The following is an 18,600-nucleotide window of genomic DNA, read 5'->3' as shown; positions in this document are numbered from 1 at the left end:
AAATAATAAACTCAACATTAAAACTTACAACAAACAATAAACTTATAGGTTATTTATTAGTTATCATTTATTTGCATGTAGAGCTATTTGTATCGTCAAGTCAAGCCAATAGAGAAGCCAATGCTAAGTCGAATGTAGTCGCTTGCTCGGTTGTTGTGCAAGGTATGGTATGTCAGCTGTGGTAGATATCGCTTTTGACAGGTATAAACGATAGCTGTACGCGGTGAACGTGCACCGCTGCCCGCCAAATAAGCCTAGCGATCGTCTGACTCAAGCGGCATTACAACATCATGGCTTCCTTCGCAGCTCTCATGTCTCAAACCAACAACCAAGGTACCGTCTCTCGTTCCGCCCTGAACGTCGCTTCAGTCATTCACCTTGCACCGATGTTTAATTTCCAGAGCACCGTCCCGAACTGTACGAAGAAGTGCGACTTCAGAGGACTTCGCGGGAGCGCGAGAAGTGAGCACTGCAGCAATTCAGTTTTTTTTTTCTTTTTTTCGGCTGTACGAACCTGTTATCGACCAGATCCTAGCAGTCGTTTGGGGCTCACATCTTACGTAACTGGAAACAAACTTCAGAGTACGTTTTTGCATTTACCTTGGTTCCGTGAAGTGTCCTACTGTCTCCCAGGGAACGATAAAGCCTGGAAACGAGCTGCCTAGTACACCGTAAAATATAAACCGTTGAAAGCAGTTTCATTTCGACTTAACAGATCTGGGAAGGTCGCGTCTTTCACAACACAGCTCTTGAAAGTTAAATGGGACTAACTTCGGACCTCCAAAACACGGTCGTTTGGTATTAGTACTAGACGACACTAAATTAAACGTATTGACTGCACAGCTGTGCGTATGAGCTTTCCGAAACCACGCGAATTTCATGTCGCGTGCTTTAAACTGATACTTTTATTTGTCCAACAGGTATGACAACATGGCTGATTTGTATGCTGTAATCAACACGCTGCAATGCTTAGAGAAGGCCTACATTAAAGACTGCGTGACGCCAAAAGAGTAAGTCGCTGATCGTGTTCGTGTGTTTGTGCCTCACGTGAATGCGTATGCACAACCGAAAACGTTAACGCAGATACACTGCGGCTTGTTCAAAACTGCTGGTCCAGTACAAGGCAGCGTTCAAGCAAGTGCAAGGACCAGAGTTCTCTACAGTTGAAGCATTCATGGCTGCCTTTCGGGTGAGTTCATACGTAATGTGTAACTTGAAATGTGTGACCGCTGTTGCTTTGTTTTTTACAATACCTAAAGAGAAGGGTTTGTTGTATGCACTGAAGGCAATATTGAGCCTGAGCTGTATTTCCACCACACATATGTTCACACCCCATCTAGTGCAGTCCCTCATCGTAATGACAAGCAACCTGTCTGTTTGCTTATCAAGAGAATGCATCTCAAAATGTCTTTGATCTAGGTCAAGGTTCCTGGTATTGTACCCATTTTCTGTTACGGGGGGTGGTGTGAACATTTCCCTGTGCTGTACACATTCGTACTGTGCAGGCCTGTTCTCCTTCATTAACTAAGTTATTTTTTCTTGGAAACTGAGAAGTTTAAATCAATTTAAAGGCTTTTGTTTCAACTAAAGGGCTTCAGAATGCCTTGAAACTACTGAAGAGTTACTAAAACTTTGAGGTTCGTTGGATTGAACGGAGCATTCATGGCTAGTGCACATGGCAGCAATGACACACTTGCAATGAATCACTGCTGAGAAGTAATATGCCTTGAATGCACTGTCATATTACTTTCACTGGTGGAGGGGCCAGCAGCACCTCTTGCTCTGTTTTTTGGTGCTAGATATCTGGCTGCAAAAAAGTAATGTCCACTCGACAGCAGTTTCTTGAGACTAATGTAGACCAATGAGACTCGGTGTCGAAAGGAAAGAAAGGTTCACCTAAGCATGCATTGCTTGCCGTAGTAAAACACCTGGAAGGAGAGGAGCGACAGTTTTATTAGGCATCAGCTGACTTCATTAATGGAAGGCGCGTGACGTGTTGAGTATTGAAAACATGGCTGTTCGCTTTTGAGTGCTATTATTATATCAGAAATATTAGCATTTCGAGAGCAAAAGAAAGTCATAGTTTGGAACTTCTACACAAGCAAACACAATATCTGAGGTTAAAACTTTTTCACATCTTGACCCCCAGCTGTTCCTTTGCAGACCTGATTGCGTTTCACTACTATTGGACCATGCGCCTCGGTAGATCAGTGGCTAGGGTGCTCAGCTGATAACCCAAAGGTTGATGGTTCGATCCCGACCGCGGCGGTCGCATTTCGGTTGCGATGAAATTGTGCCCCGCCGCGGTGGTCTAGTGGCTAAGGTACTCGGCTGCTGACCCGCAGGTCGCGCGATCGAATCCCGGCTGCGGCGGCTGCATTTCCGATGGAGGGGGAAATGCTATAGGCCCGTGTACTCATATTTGGGTGCACGTTAAAGAACCCCGGGTGGTCAAAATTTCCGAAGCCCTCCACTACGGCGTCTCTCATAATCATATGGTGGTTTTGGGACTTTAAACCCCACATATCAATCAAGCATTTAAAATGCCATTTTTTTTCAGAGCGATAGGTTGGTTGAACAGCTCATCGTCAGATATAACAGAAATAACCTCACATGGTGTATTTTCAAGTTTACTGCAGGCTCTGCAGTTGTGAACTTGCGCGGTTGCATGAGTATGGATTTTGTATTATGAATCTATTGTGTTGTTTGTTGTGTCACCCTGTAAGTGCACAGTGAAATGCCTTCTAATTTATTGTATGGCCAAGGCATTAACATCTGTGTTTTGTATTGAACATCTGTGTTCTGTCTTTCCCCTCCCTCCTCAGTAATGCCCATGTGCACTGTGGGTACTATGATAAATAAAAAAAACTTTGTGGAAGTGTAACAAGCGTGTGCCATATACCTCTCTTGGCTTTAATGTCTGTTGGTTTCGTTAGGTTGTGTCTAACAAAAAACTGAGCCCTTGCATACAATACCATTGTTGGACTACAGCTATTCTGTGCACAAGCTTATGTTCACAGAAATGCAGAGCACATTTTACAAAAATAATGCAGAATCTTGTGGAAAGCATAGTTAAAGGCCACCTACAAAACATGAAAAATTTATATTGCTTTAGTGCAGCTCGGTATCGTGAAAAAAGATGCTATACAGTCAACATAGGGAAAAAAGACTCCAGGCCTGCGCAGAAAGCACAGCACAGTCACATCGAAAGCTAGAAGAGCGGCCTTTCAGAGCCTTTTCTAAACACTCATTGGGTAACTGCTGCAAGTACACTTGCTTGATACCCACTACGGCATTAAAAATAAAAAAAATTGTGTAGTAGGCCGGCATTCGCTCTGCCATATTTCCTCATTCTTCTGTGAAGCGGGGTATTCGCTAAACACTTGATGATATGTTGGGTTTAACGTCCCAAAACCACCATATAATTATGAGAGACACTGCAGTGGAGGGCTCCGAAAATATCGACCACCTGAGGTTCTTTAACGTGCACTCAAATCTGAGCACACTGGCCTACAACATTTCCGCCTCCATTGGAAATGCAGCCGCCACAGCCGGGATACGAACCCGCGACCTGTGGGTCAGCAGCCGAGTACCTTAGCCACTAGACCACCGCGGCGGGGCTCGCTAAACACTTGCAAGGAATGTTGTGCCAATTGTTAATGCAGTGGCTGACGATGATGAGGAATTATGCCTGAAGTAGGTATGTGCCGCAGTTAATAGTAGAACAAGGACAAGCTTTTGTAATGAGTCGAAGCACTGGACGACCTACTCGTTATGCTATTTGCATTGTGCGACAACTGGTTGTTCTTTAGCTGTTTTAAAACGCTTTATAAGTCGTAATAATGCGATTGCTTTCCCGACGTCTAGCCTGCCTAAGGCAAGTTTGCCAAGTCCCAAGCACCGGCATGGTTCAGTGGTAGAATACTGGACTTGCACCCAGCGAACCCAGGTTCAGCCGCACTGTCTCATTGGTATTTTTTTTTTTTTCTAAATTCGTGTGGTGTGGTTATGGACACCGGCAGCGGCGGACAACTACGGCGCTGCGCGAGACCTGAGTTGTGATCTCATAACAGCTTTCGCTGTAAAACAGACTTTTCATGCACTAACTTACCCAGTCAGCAGTACTTGTCCAAAACATGCATTGCTATCATATTTCCAAGGCTTCTGGGTTATACTGTGTGCAGGAAAGGGTGACAAAACGTCATGCCTATTTGTTAGCAATTTTATTGTTTAGTGCCTTCTTGGTTGGTTTGTGTGTAGCTGGACTGTCCTGCTGCCATGGAACGAATCCGTGAGGACAGGCCTATTACCATCAAGGACGACAAAGGGAACACAAGCAAATGCATTGCTGATATTGTGTCGGTAAGACTGGTGCCAGTGCACCATGTTATATCGCTCTCACTGTCAGTATCTTGGTACTTCACTGCAGTGCAAAAAAATTGTGCGAGAATGGGTCCGTGTTGAAGAAACAAACAACACAAGTGCTGTTCAGCTTGGTCCCATTTATGCATTGTTTTCTTGCAGTATCATGTACCAACTGGTCCTTTAAGGCCCCCTTCTGCACTTCACTGCAGCAAAAGCTTGCTTACTGTGGTGAAGCTTGCGCGCAGCTCTAACATATGTTTTTTAGCACCTTAGCTGAAATAAAGTTGTGTGCTTTAGAGGCTCCTCCTGTGCTCTAATCCAGGAGATATTAGTAGTACACAGCATTTATTCATCCTGTATAGTGGTGACCACATTTAGCCACCTGGGGATTTAGCGTGGAGACACATAGGTCAGCATACTCAAAGTTTGATCTGGCAGGGTCAAGGATAATGCAATAGCTGTTTTAGTGGTTATTTTATTGAATACAAAGGATTATGCCATGAAGAGACATTTCTAGAATAGACAGAGTTGCTGAAAAAACAATTTCATGTTACTATATAAAGGCAGTCATAATGAAGGCTGGTGCTGGCAGCTTTCTCAAAGATGAAATGCACCAGATGTGTTGATATATGTGATCTCCCCATTCTTGTCTTGTTAGGCTGGACCTCTTGTCACTGAAGCAGCTTTGTAGCTTGTAGATATGAAAATTAACTTTGGACATTTTGTTCATTCTGTTCTACAGAATAATACCTTAAGGTGTGAATTATGATCCACTCCTGGCATATTCATCAAATTTATATTGCATGATTCCAAGGCACTCAACATGACATTCCAAGAAACAAAATGAAGGAACGTGTTGTTTTCATCAGTTTTTCTAATTGATGGTAATTATCCTGTAATCAAATGTTCAAGTATTCTGCAATCAGTCAACTTCAATGTTTGCAAAAAAGAATAAAATATTAGGCCCAAATTTCATGCTCCATTTGTTTTTGGGTTGTATTCGTTTTGAGCAAAAAAGCTCTTGACATTGGTCCTGGAAAGCGGCACATCAGATGATCGCCAAACATGGTGGTGTCTCTAGCAGAGTGACCCTTTGCAACTATGTGCTGCACAGTAAAGTTAAATGACCGGTAGTTCTCCACATGGGAAGCCTGCATGAATGTGGTTTCAAGCCATTTCAGGAAACACTCGGTTTCGAAGTTGGATTTAGCCTTATCCATTAGAAGGGGATAAGGCTAAGTGAAATTGTGTTGATCAATACCAGCTTCATTCTTTTAATGGCTGCTTTTCATCAGTCAGAAAGCATGTCTATTTTTTGTGTGTATGGCTGGTTGTTTTTAAGGTCAAAGTCAGGCTTTGTCCATGCTTATTGTCCAAACCGGTTGTCTTTGTTTTCTTTCAGCTGTTCATCACAATTATTGATAAGTTACGCCTGGAGATCAAATCTATGGATGAGGTGAGGTGATAGTCTGTCTGCTTCGGTGAACTGGTCGATGAACGCTTTGCCTATTGCTTGACTACTTGCAGCTGCAACCAGACTTGAGAGAGTTGAGTGAGACTATGAGCCGGCTCAGCCTCATACCAGCCAACTTTGAAGGCAAAGCCAAAGTAGATGAATGGTAAGCCACTTGTTTGAGGATCAGAAGGTCTCTTCTTATGTTACCTAAACCAGTTAAGAAAAACTGTTCTTACGTAGATGTGTGGCTCAACGTAATCGCTTTCAGTGCTACCATTGGTTCCTTTAAGTGGCCAATAGATGCAGGAGCAGCGAAAATGTAGGGTGTGTGGGCAATGTATCAAATATGTGATCGAATGTTTCAAGTTTTCCTAGACTAAATAATATAGTTCAAAGTAAAAGCAAGGATATAAAAGCTGCTTCAGTTGTTATACAACAACCTTGTTGAATACATGTTAGCGAGACACGCAGGTGTGTGTGTGTGTGTGTGTGTGTATGTGCGTGCACACGCACGTGCAACCTCCACTTTGTATTTGGACTGTTTTATTGTACCCATGAAATGTCACCAACCTCATAATTTTGTCGTGAGAGGACACGGCGAATGGGAACTCGAATCTAACAGCTGTTTACTCGGTCATAACAGCCGCTAACTTCCACGCTCTCTTCTGCCACCACTACAGCATGGCACTAAAAGAAAAAAAAAAAGAAAGGAAAAGAGGCATGGTGGCTCTGAATAACAGTGAAAGCTAAGCCAAAAATTTTTGTGTCTGTTGAAAAGCATGAGTACAAGATAAAACAAACAAGAAAGAAATGAACAATAGTCCTGATGGCAGGCTCCGTGCCATAAAATGCGTCACTTGCAGTCAATGTGAATCGTATGGCTTCTTCCTGGAGACAGGGTGGCAATATAGGGCTAAGAATAAAAATGCTAAAGGTTTTTATTTTTGTTTCATTTACTTATCTCGTGGGTTTATAGACATGCCCGTACTAGCATGTTTATGGTAGTGTCTTTTTGGGTGCCTTGTTCAAGGGCCCTGAATCAACCTCTTTCAAAATGTCAGAAATTTGGAGAAAAATTAGTTAAATGCATCCAGTAAATATAATGCCTAATAAAAATATAAAAAAAATAAATAAGTATGAGTGGAGATGCTTCGATTGCAGTGTATGTTACCCACCACTATTCAATGTCCTTGATTTCGACGGAGTGGCGGTTGCCTGTCTGGCATTCTGTCTCGTTTGCATTGGGTGGGTGCTGCAAAGCATTGGATGATGACACTTGGCTTATCTCAGAAATGCGCAGCTGTGAGGAAAATTTTTAACTTGAACTTCCAGGTACTACAGCCTGTTTAGTGTATAGTATGCAGAGAAACAGTACAGAGGAGTGCACTGACTCAAACATGCTGCCTAGATAGCTCTTGACCAGTGATGGGAATCTTCTGCATATGTTTTAATAGTGCGTGATTAACATAGGACTGTACTGCTGCGCTGCATACCACCATCAAGACTACAAAATTAGTCTGAAATATGCACTGGAGGATCGTTGCCACTCTTACACAATATATAAAATGCATACACAAATACACGCCCACACAAATAGAATGGCCCACTATCAAAATCGACTTTGCCATACAATAGCATATGACCAAGTTATCACAACCAAGTTATCACATCACGTGGCAATTTACCTTAGATTTCAAGGTGAATCATGTCATGTGACACGGACATTGATAGAGTTGACACACCATCGTCTGACCAGCTGCACCATTGGGCTCGCGTCTTAATCTGTTCTGTGCCACTATCACATTCAATGCACGTAAGGAAAGTTATGCCCGTCTTTGTTTATATTCATCCTTGTCTTCTCTCTCTGAAAGCTAGTAGTTGATATGTGTGGATGTTATAGTTGCATGTGTTCCAAGCGATGTCTCACTGAGTGTTATTGTTGCTCATTGCTGTGATGAACTAGGCTGCAGACCATGTCTTTGATGGCCGCTTCGGATGAGCTGAATGAGAGCCAAGTGCGCCAACTCATCTTTGACTTGGAATCTTCGTACAATGCCTTCAACAGGATCCTTCACAACTCTACGTGACTGTCATATAGCAAGAGAGCAATAAATGTAATCATGCTTTGTTTCATGAAACCAGTGCTTGTTGATATAACAAAACACCTGCTAATGTTGTCGTTCAAAAGAAAAAGAAGGCGTTTCTCATATATGATATATCCATGGACTTGTGCATGACGGGGTAAGTTGGGCGAAACACCCGCGCTGGAACACAAGCAGCGTTGCGAGCGCTGCTGCTGTGCATAGCGTACTTGGTCGCGCTGGTAGCATTCCACCTCGGCCTGAACAATCCTAAAGCGCGAGATAGACGTGCGATTTTCTCTGCGATTCGGCGTGCGGTGCGACGATGCGACTGCCGGAGTGGTGACGTTTCGTGACGTATCATCGCGTCGCACTGCCGCATATCCGGTGCGGTGAGCATCAAACCGGCCAGATATTTTTGTCGCAGTGTCGCAGCGCCGCATTGCAGCAGCCAATCACAGCGCGAGCATACGAGTGGCGTCACGATGCTAGTGGCGCCATCTCCATGTCGCCGCTCCCATCACCCGTGTTTCAAGGCTCCAGGCGAGTCGATGGAGCGGTGCGAGCGTGGATTGCTGACATCGCCGACTGCGGCGGTGTGACAAACATCGAGTACGTTTGTTTCCCTGGTGACGTGATATTATTCCGTATTGAATAAAGTGATACTTGAAGTGTGCCTTTTCTGCACGACAACGCCCGTTTTGAAACTGCTAGGGAGATCGTGAGCAGCGATGAAAGGTCATTTCGCAGGTAAACACAGCTACCCGCGCCTCTGCGCTGGCTCGCTTCGCTTCCACCTTTGCTCTTCACATCGATGGCATCGATAAAGTAATAATGTATGCTAACGCATTACATACGAGCGCAACGCTTGATAGTGTTGTCAAAAACAAGCGCCCGACGATGAGCTCGCGTGTGAACGGCGTAGGCGACGGCCGGCGCCCGCGATGCTAGGCCTACCTGTCGGAGTCGTGAAGAATCGGCTGTTGCCGTGGTTACGACGTGCTTGTCGTTCACGAATGCGATTTATTAATTATTTTGGGGGGGAACAACACGTGGCTGTGTAAAGTTGTTTGTTTTGAGCCTCATTACGGGGATACCAAGTCGTTCGACCCTGCATGCCGAGGCGCCGCAGGTGGGTGGAGCCTGCCGCTGATAGCTTCTTCGCCCTCGTGTGTCCCAAAACGTCGCATGCGGCACGCCGCACCATGCGACGCCGCACGCCGCATTGCACGGAAAATCGCACGTCTGTCTCGTGCTTAATGCTGCGTGCGAGAGAAAAACGCGCAGCACGGTGTGCGTCACACCCATATATAGGCGTGCGCACGAGAGGGACAGAGAGAAGCCTCCCCCCCCCTGTCACCTAGGTGGATGGGGAGGGGGGCACAAGGTAGGCAAGGGAGCTTCGCTGTAATATAGGACCAAGACGGCCATGCGCAGACTGGGCCGCTATGGTGAGAGGTCTGCGGACTGCGCATTTGACACCCTGATATAAAACTGGCATGGCCTCCTATACTGCGTGCAGGCGCTCAATATCTGAAGCAATGGAACTAGACACTGGCATGTGCCAACCGCGATGTTTTTCTATGGAAGCTTTCATAAATAGTGTCTTTAGTGTGAAATTTTACGGTTACAATTTGTTCGCAGTGATATTGATGTGCAGACGACTCAAGATCAAGGTCGTAACCGCTGTGTTAAATTTTGACCCAACGATTTCAGGAAGCAAGCGGTAGATATGCTGCTTATTTAGATTATGCTGCCATTCTTACAGCCGCGTTCGCTACTGCACACCAGGTATGGCACTGTTTTTCATATATGTGCCTGCATAGTTTTTGTTCCGCCATATCTCAATTTATTTAAGAGGATACCTTTACTAGGGATACTTGAACACAAATTTTTGTCAGCCTGCCACAATTCAGCCATTCGGCCAAAGCTTAAGCTCTTTCTGAATGTCCAGCCATCTTGGAACTAGTAGCTACGTTCATACTTGTGAACATTGTCGATCAAAAAGCAAATATTATGCATATGTGAGGTGCAACATTAATATGCAAGTAATGGATGGTGGGTTCCTTTACTAGAAAATACATAGATAAGTAAACCCTAGTGTTTCTTAGGCTGCGCTGAAAATGGGATGCTATGCACGAAAGAAAGGTGGCAGAAGACTATCGTCTTTCGACGACATTTGCAGTGAAGCACGCAGATATGCGACCATGTTTTTTTTTTTCTCTTCATGAAGATCTCGCAACAAATATCAGTGCACGGCCATCTCCATTGGAAAACGCAGCTTACGAACTTAAAGGGACACTAAAGGCAACTATTAAGTCGACGTTGATTGTTGAAATAGCGGTACAAAAACCTCGTAGTGTTACTTTTGTGCCAAGCAAGGACCTATTTTGAAATAAAAATCACGTTCTAGTGGTTCGCATCTGGTTAGCACACTTCAAATTACCCGCCTCAAGAAGCGGACCGACCGGCCCGAACTGTTGCCGTGCACAACGTTGCCCGGCTTTACTGCGCTAGTAGCAGCAGACCGAAAGCAAAGATAGCCAAAGCAGCAACAACGGCTTTTGATCAATTTCCCGCCATTGGCTCCAAGATTGCAGATGGTTTTTGGTTCAACTGTAGCCCGCTAGATGGCACCACTTGTCTTGTGTAACTACACGAAAATTGAACTTTTGAATCACTCGCGCCATTCCCCATAGTAACGTCCGGCGCTTCTTTTTTCCATGAATCAAACAGAAACGAACAAGCAGTATTTTATTGCGTCTCTTCATGCACGGAAGGTTCTTTATTTCGTGCAGCTAGATCGATTTGATGTCATCGGGAGCATTTTGAGAATGTCCTACTGCGGCGCATGTGTTCTTGTGCATTCACCCTAATTTCTTGGTAAGTAGGGCACTATTGTTGATAATATTTTTGTTTTAGACGCTTTCGACTTTAGTGTTTTTTAAGGCTAAAAACTAGGGAGTTTTCAGAAGTTGTGACTATGGTGCAGTGGATAGCGTGCCAGGCGTATGATGTTGCGAACTGACAGGTCGTAAGTTCGACCCCTGTTCATGGAGCTTATTTTGCCGTCTGATCATCCGTATTTTGCAACGTCGTTTCCATGACGGAAATACATCGCTGAAGTCTCGATGAATGCCGACATAAAGAACTTTCGTGTTGAAATGGGGAGGCGTTGGTATCGATAATGTATTACGCTACCCTAATTATGGGTTCCGTATACTGTTTTTGTAGCTTAGTTGACCACGCATATTCTAGTATAGCGATCCTTTCACGGTCGCTGAAAGATAGTCTTCGCGTCGCTGCAAAGCGACAGAAATTGACTCTCAATAATTAAATGTCACACTACCGGGGAACAGTGAATTGGTTAATATTGATACGTGGTACTATGAGAACTCTAATGTTAGTTTTGCCACCATAGGTTTACTAACGAAAAAACTCGTTCGAATTTTTATTTAAAATTTCGCGCTTAGATTGTCTCGTGACGTCGCAGATTTCTGAGACTATTTTTTCCTGCTATGGCGGCATTGGTGGAACATAATCTCCCCAATAAGGGTTAATTAACAAGAACGGGTACAAAGAAAGAGTTCGGTGTTATAAGTTGGCTGCCTTTTATAGACTATTTTACGGGGAGGTTTAGTGCCGCCATGTTGGGCTTCTAACCTTTGTGTTTTGCATCTTTGACAATTTAACGTACAGTGTTGCAGTAGACGCAGACCCATTGTTGAGGAAAGGAACTAGCCGCCCAGCCCATGGCGAAGCCCACCCGTCGACCTCTTCTGTATTCCGAATGCCGGTGTAATCCGCATGGATGATAACGTCGCTCCTCGCCTTCTACGCAATTTGTAACAACCCATGAAAACGCTTCAGTTGGTGCATAGGATCTTTTATAGCCTTGTTAATTTCCATCGCAATCAACAAATATAGGAAAACATCAACAGCCCAAGATGGCGGCGCCTGCATATCTTTGGTAAAGTAGTCTATGCCGGCAGTAATCGCGATAGCGACGACGTCATTCCAGTCACACGCGCGCGTAGTCACCCACGTGACGTCAAAATTTTCAAAATGAATTTTTCGTATTTTCGAAACATTGCTCGATGAAATTGTTTGAAACTTCGTATCTATGTCCATGGTACCCACAGATGATAATGTACTTCATTTTTATCGATTACACCGTACGTAGGACCCAGTAGACGCCTTCAAAATGTAGGACGTCATGGCTTTTGGTGCGGAAATCTCAAGGTGGGTCTCGCTTACCCAACGAGTGGTATTTTTGTGCATTACTAATACGTGAGAAATCGTTTTGCTCTTTACGTGTTAGTGCGGTGCGGGTTAACACCACATTAACTCGGGGGACAATGTGCATTTTTAGTAATTAAGAACTACGCAAGACCTACTAGATTTCGTCAATCTATGACGTCATGACGTTTGCAGCGGGAATTTCAAGATGGCGTCGCGAAATCGCTTCCCTTGTGCGCGTTTTCTCGCTTACGAAGCGTCTTCTTTCGGCAAGCGTAGTGATTTTGGAACACTGAAAAAGCAATTTGCTAAAATGAGAACAAAAAAGGCTTTTCTCTTTAGTGTCCTTTCAATGCTTGTCATTTCGTCTTTCTAGCAGAATTCTGGTTTGACTTACAGCTGGTACTGATTCACGTAGAATATGAAACTCGATCTATGCTTGTTCATAAATGAATAAATTTTTCGGCGCGAATTGAACGAGTACACGAAACAGGACGGGCGCCAACTTCCGACTTATGTTATTCCACAGAGGAACCAAGATTTTGCAGTGTAGTCAATACACACGAGCGCGCGTCACAGTTAACGACCAGAAAACCACTGGGGCTGCCGAGAAAGCTCATCTGTTTAGCCTTTATTCTCAGCAGTGCCTTGCGGTTCTTTGGTTAATAGCTGCATGGTTGAGGTAAACAGCGGAAAAAAAAAAACGAAGACAGAGTAAAATGAGGACACATCACTTGCTTGTTTTTTGTTAAGAAGAAAATTTGATGTGCTCGCAAGTGTGCATGTGTACTGACTGTGCTATAAAATCGTTCCTCTGTCGAATAAAGTTAGTTGGGAGTTGGCGCCCGTCCTGTTCCTTTTTTGTTTAGTTTACTCGTTCAATTGGCGCTGAAAAGTTTTCTCGGTTATGAATTCGTCTCCCTCATGTGTACAAAAGGTGTGGCTAAATGTGACGTCATGCCTGTTTGTGACGTCACGACGGCGGCCTGCGCTCACACAGTCCCGCAGCATCGCCGGGCCTGTTTCCATCAAAAGGCTGCACCTACACTGTGACACAAAAATAATGTCGTTAGTGTTGACAACGCGTGCATCGACATTGGTATGAACGCTTTTTAAGCGCGTGGTTTAAGCGCTCTTTTCCTTTCAATGTGGATGGATGGATGGATGGATAGATAGATGAATGGATTGATGTGGCTGTACCCGTTAGATCGGGCGGCGGCTAACGCCACCTAGCCGTCTAACGCCAACTAGATTTATTTTCTTGCCCCTTTAAATAGTGGAGTGTAGGACTGGTACTTTGCAGTGAATGGTTTAATTTTCACTCGTGCCTTCACTTTAGCCACCAATCAGATAACCTCCGTCTAGTTAATTCTACCCGCTTAAAGTCTATTTTGCCCTCTCTGGCTCTAAACCCCAGTGCTTTGAAAAACTCTGCGCCATCATCCTGAACTATAGGGTCAAGCCCTTCACAGAACATTATCAAGTGTTCGGCAGTTTTCTCTTCATCTCCACACGCACTGCATACCGTGTCTACCCCTTCGTATTTGGCCCGATATGTCTTGGTTCGCAATACTCCCGTTCTCGCCTCAAACAGTAGAGAACTACCTCGAGTATTAGCATAGATCCTTTCCTGGGCAATTTCCTGCTTAAAAGTTCGATAGATCTCTAGCGCGGACTTCTTAATCATGCCAATTCTCGACATGTCGGTCTCCGTTCCCTTCAGTTTTTTCTTAACCGATAGTTCTTTTTGGTTTGGCCACCTGCTGTTTTTTAAGTATTTACCAGTCAACTTCCTGGTTCGCTTCCTCCATTTTGTATCGACATTCTTCATGTACAAGTAGCTGAAAACCTTCCTAGCCCAACGCTAGGCGACGGAGAAAACGCCCCCGGGTGGAAGAGTGCTGGCGGGAAGCCACGGGTAGTTGACTTCCGTCATCGCCAGCGCAGGGTGCGCATCGCATCTACGCGGGGACGTGAGTCGCCTGCAAGCGCTCACCGAATCGTAGCTCGGGAATGCGAGGGGCGCGGAAGTACCCGCCCTTAATCGCCGGATGTGGCCAGCAGGGCGGCGCCACCGTCGCCTTGATGGTCTGACGAAATCGCAGGACGTAGGGATCGCGCAGATTTGCGTTTGTTTTGTGCATTTTTTTTTTGGGGGGGGGGGGGGGGTCTGCTGGCTTCAGCCACACGGCTCTTCTGTCGTGGAAACGCTGGTGCGATTTATTTAATTGATTGATATGTGGGGTTTAACGTCCCAAAACCACTACATGATTGAGAGACGCCGTAGTGGAGGGCTCCGGAAATTTAGACCACCTGGGGTTCTTTAACGTGCACCCAAATCTGAGCACACGGGCCTACAACATTTCCGCCTCCATCGGAAATGCAGCCGCCGCAGCCGGGATTCGAACCCGCGCCCTGCGGGTCAGCAGCCGAGTACCTTAGCCACTAGACCACCGCGGCGGGGCTGCGATTTATTTATGTTACCAGTGTGCGGTTTTGTTTCCTTTGGGGTAACGTTTCGCAGAACTTACGATTTTTTTTTTACTTTGGTGTATCGACTTCGTATAAATCGTGTTTTTCGATCGACCATCGCCACTGTTCTCTAAGTGCGGTGCGTGGAGGACACGGGGGCGAAACAAATTTGGACTTACAGATCGTCCTCGAAACGAACTAATTACCATAAGCTGCACTGCCTATTCAAAAGTAGCTCGCAGCGTGGGAAACGCTTCGTATAAATTATCTGCCTGAAAACGTGGCCTTCATGTATTGAAAACAATGAGATGTTGATATAACGACATTTGACTTTCCTCGCGAACAGAAGCGTAATTTCATATTGCGAACTAATGCAACATTGTGTGGAAAGTTGCCGTCGCCGTGATGCTCCATATAAAGCGTGGTACGATCAAAGGAAAACATTGGAGGGAGCGCCATCTTTTGGTGCGCCTAGCTAAAGTGGGCAGCTACTTAGGTTAGTAATAGTGAACGCCCCTAGAATTTTTCAATTAACTGTTGTGGATATAACGACGCGTTTGAATTTTTGGCATTTTTTTCATTGAAGTGCTCAAGGCTGTGCCGGTACCAGGCCGTCATTTCTTATCAATTAATTTTTTTTTTCATGACTGCTTGACGTATGTTTATCGAAGCCCAGGTGGTCGTACTCCTGTAAAAACGTTGGCGCCAGCTCAGATAGACTTAGGCAGGGACGTACGGGAAGGGAAGGGGGGTGAGACCCGCTGAAATGAAAAACAAACAAACAATGTTTGCGTATTCATTGACGCACTCGTCGGGTCAGTTTTTAGTTTTTAAATTTTTACTTTAGAAGCTTTGGAATATATAGGTAGTTGGAGAGTTTAATTTATTTGTATGAATTTTCACCCAGCCAGACAAATCTCTGTCGAATATGTTCACTTTTACCACATACAAACGCGCCCATAAACATTAAGAAATGCTAACTTAACCCCTCCCTTCCCCCCCTCACAAATAAAAACACCCTGTCCGACTTTGTCCTTTCCAGATACATTCGCTGTTCGGCGATTTCCCATTACTTCAAACCCCGAAGTTCTTTCATTCATCCAACCACCTTGACGTCAACTCCTGTGTTGTTTGTAACCGAAGCTCTGTGTCGTTTGTTTTTATGAAAATCAGTTAAGATCAATTATTTTCGCTAAGTATCATGCGCTAGTTTAGAATGTGTTTCTAGCTATCACAATACACATTTTTATTTTGACACCAGTGCCTTTTTAAGAGCAACAATAGAAAAACAATCTAGAATACTTATCAGTACTCCAATAATTGTGATTTCGTCTCCCTCGTTTCTACGAAAGGGGTGTCTGTATTTTGGCTATGGTGGACATCAGCTGTAGTTTTTTTTTTTTTTTGCCAGCTTCTCTGCGCATGATCATTCTGTAGATCTTGTATGTTTAAATAACCTGCGTATTGAAATAAATCGCCAGTGGAGAGTCAGCGCTTGTGTCGTTACCTGTTTTCGTCTCCCTTCCTTCCGTTCGCGCTGTATTTTTCTTAATAATAACTTTTGAAGTTTTACGTCCCAAAAGCTCGATGAATTCAGACCACCTGCGATCCTTAAAAGGCCCCTAAACCACCTCCGATATAATTTTTTAAACATTTCGGGTAAACACGCGCATCGTGTGCAGAGTGCCGTTACTCGCGTCATGATCAGCGATGCCACACGTGACAGCGCTACGAGCCGCCGCCGCGCTGGAACAATCCTTCCTCCTCTCCGGGCCTTTCCGGCCTTCTTTCAAGTAAGGTCCCTAGATGAACTTGTTTTCATCTAGGCACCTTATTTTGAAGCGCGACGCAGCGCACTCTGACGCGATGCGCATTCGTGCTGCGATTGGTCGAGCGACCAATTAGTCTGCAAGCAGCTGTTCGCGCTCCTTGTAGAGATGACGTGTGCATATGCATGCCACACGTGAGTGCAATTGGAGGGGGGGGGGGGGTTAATTCTTTATAAAAATACAGAAAGGTGAAAAAATGGGTGGTGGACTACACGATAACTGCCTGTCACATCAGGACACCTCAACCGATACACTCGTGGGAGAACAGGGACTGAAGGGACAGTGAGATGGAAGAAAATTAATTAAGGTAAAAGAGGATAGATGAGAGGAGAATAAAAAATACGAATAAAAAAGTGTGTAGGTGGGTAAGGGGTCAAGTCAGGGAGGCAAAAAAAAAGCGTGATGGATGGATGATGATGAAAACATTTTATTGTAAAAGTTAAAAAAAAAAAACGGGAAGGGTCTCTATTCCAGGACTCCTATGGTAACCTCTGCGACATCCCAGGTCCTGAGAGTGAGGGCCCGACAGATTTCGGGAGCGCCGTCGCGAAGGGTGCCATCCCACTGGGTACGGGTGGACCGAAGGATTGGAGAGAGGGAAGTAAGCGGCGGAGCACTCTACGGTAACGTGAGAAGTTGTGGGGATAGCACCACAGCCTGGACAGGCATCAGTATAACGAGTCGGGTATATTTTATTCTTGAAGTGGAGGTTGGAAAGAGTTAGGTTCTGCAGTTGGCGAAGTGCGACGGCCTCCTCGCGTGTGAAGGAGTCTGGTGGTAGTTGGTATTGCTGTCGTTGGCGTACGTAATGTTGTGCGACTTCGCGATATGTGACAAGTGAGGAACCTGGCTCTGCGTTGGCCGTCTCACTGCGTGGGGCCGCTCGGAGGGCGAGTTCTCGAGCAGCCGCATAAGCACGTTCATTACCCGACAGTGAGGCATGACCGCAGGAGTCCAGAGCAGGTGTATGATGTGGCTGTTGTGTGAAGCAATTTTGGATGTGCGTAAGAGAATAGAGTGGGAGTTTTTTTGAATGCCTACTAGAAAGCCGGACATGCCGCTTGCGAATCGGTTGGTATGTAGGAGGCACGAGGTGTGTTACATCGCCAAGGTATAACCGCCAGAATCTCGCCCGAATCGGTGACTGAAGATGAGGAAGATATTGAGGCCGCACTTATACAATCTCATGAGTGCCCCTAACGACCACCGCTCTGCGAGAGGGCACAGCGGCTACGAGAGAGGACATCAACGGAGGGTAGCGAAAGAAAGAGCAAAAGCAGCGATTGCCGCGTTTCGATAAGCAAACGCGTCTAACCCCGCTATTACGGCACCGTTTCAAAAAAATTCTCACAGCTCCGTGTTTGTCGCACACCCGTTCACAATTCCCCACCACAATTGAATTTCGACCTCTCGGTAGTGTAGGGTTCCCTTAACGTGCACCTAAATTTAATCATACGGGTCTCAAGCTTTTTGCTTCCATCGAAAATGCGGCCGCGGCAGTCGAGATCCGATCCTGCAACCTGCGGATGAGCAGCCAGTTAACACTATAACCACTGCACCCCGTGGCTGGTGCTGTGTCTTTCCTCATCACGATCAGCGCAAAAAAAAAAAAAAGAGAAAAGAACAGCCCGGTAACCTGCGGGAAGTGAATAAAGTTGTTCGCTCACGACGAGTATGTTCCAGCTGGCCGAATTTGCTGCTGTATTTTTTTCCTGTATTGTATTATTAACTCGCCTGACTTTCACTTTTGCTTGTTTAGAAGGTCTGCGGGCCGGAATTACACGCAGGATAAATTTTACTCCGTGATCCACTCTTCGATTACAACTGGTTACATGCTTTTAACAAGACACTATACCTTGGCGCTCCACATCTAGCCCTCCGTTGTTTGGCGATAGAGTTAACGCGCACCAAAGTGGCTGTCGAGAGTGGGACAACAAGTATGTCGCTAAAAAGTTGGAGGACAGCCAACTGTGTGCAACATGAGCGGGGAATATATATTTCTTGCGCAGAGTGGTGGACGACGTCGAGACACTGGAACGCTGTGTGTTCCATTCCCGAGCTTTTACTGCGCAGTTCTGTTCCGCAGTTCGGGACGACACTTACAATCTGGCACCGCGTGAGACACGTTGAAGGAACTGTATGTGCTTGTACTTAGCGT

General features: G+C 45.3%; 1 protein-coding gene across 1 annotated transcript; it reads left to right on the top strand.

The window, feature by feature from the left end:
• Positions 1-155: 155 nt before the first annotated feature.
• Vps28 (vacuolar protein sorting 28) lies at positions 156-7,959 on the top strand. The gene is made up of 8 exons (XM_037415410.2): positions 156-333; positions 402-462; positions 921-1,010; positions 1,084-1,189; positions 4,261-4,362; positions 5,768-5,821; positions 5,893-5,984; positions 7,785-7,959. The coding sequence occupies exons 1-8, from the start codon at positions 291-293 to the stop codon at positions 7,906-7,908; spliced, it is 672 nt and encodes a 223-aa protein (XP_037271307.1). The 5' UTR covers positions 156-290; the 3' UTR covers positions 7,909-7,959.
• The last annotated feature ends 10,641 nt before the right edge of the window (positions 7,960-18,600 follow it).

This window comes from Rhipicephalus microplus, chromosome 9 (genome assembly GCF_043290135.1).
Source record: "Rhipicephalus microplus isolate Deutch F79 chromosome 9, USDA_Rmic, whole genome shotgun sequence".
NCBI classification, from domain to species: domain Eukaryota; kingdom Metazoa; phylum Arthropoda; class Arachnida; order Ixodida; family Ixodidae; genus Rhipicephalus; species Rhipicephalus microplus.
Note: the sequence above shows the minus strand (reverse complement) of the source record. Positions and strands in the feature narration are given on the sequence as shown.

Bases quoted from the DNA above. Each gene is read 5' to 3' on its own strand.
- Vps28 (XM_037415410.2), top strand. From the start codon at position 291: ATGGCTTCCTTCGCAGCTCTCATGTCTCAAACCAACAACCAAG. The intron at 463-920 runs GTGAGCACTGCA...TTTGTCCAACAG, and splicing joins ACTTCGCGGGAGCGCGAGAA to GTATGACAACATGGCTGATT. The intron at 5,985-7,784 runs GTAAGCCACTTG...GTGATGAACTAG, and splicing joins AAAGCCAAAGTAGATGAATG to GCTGCAGACCATGTCTTTGA.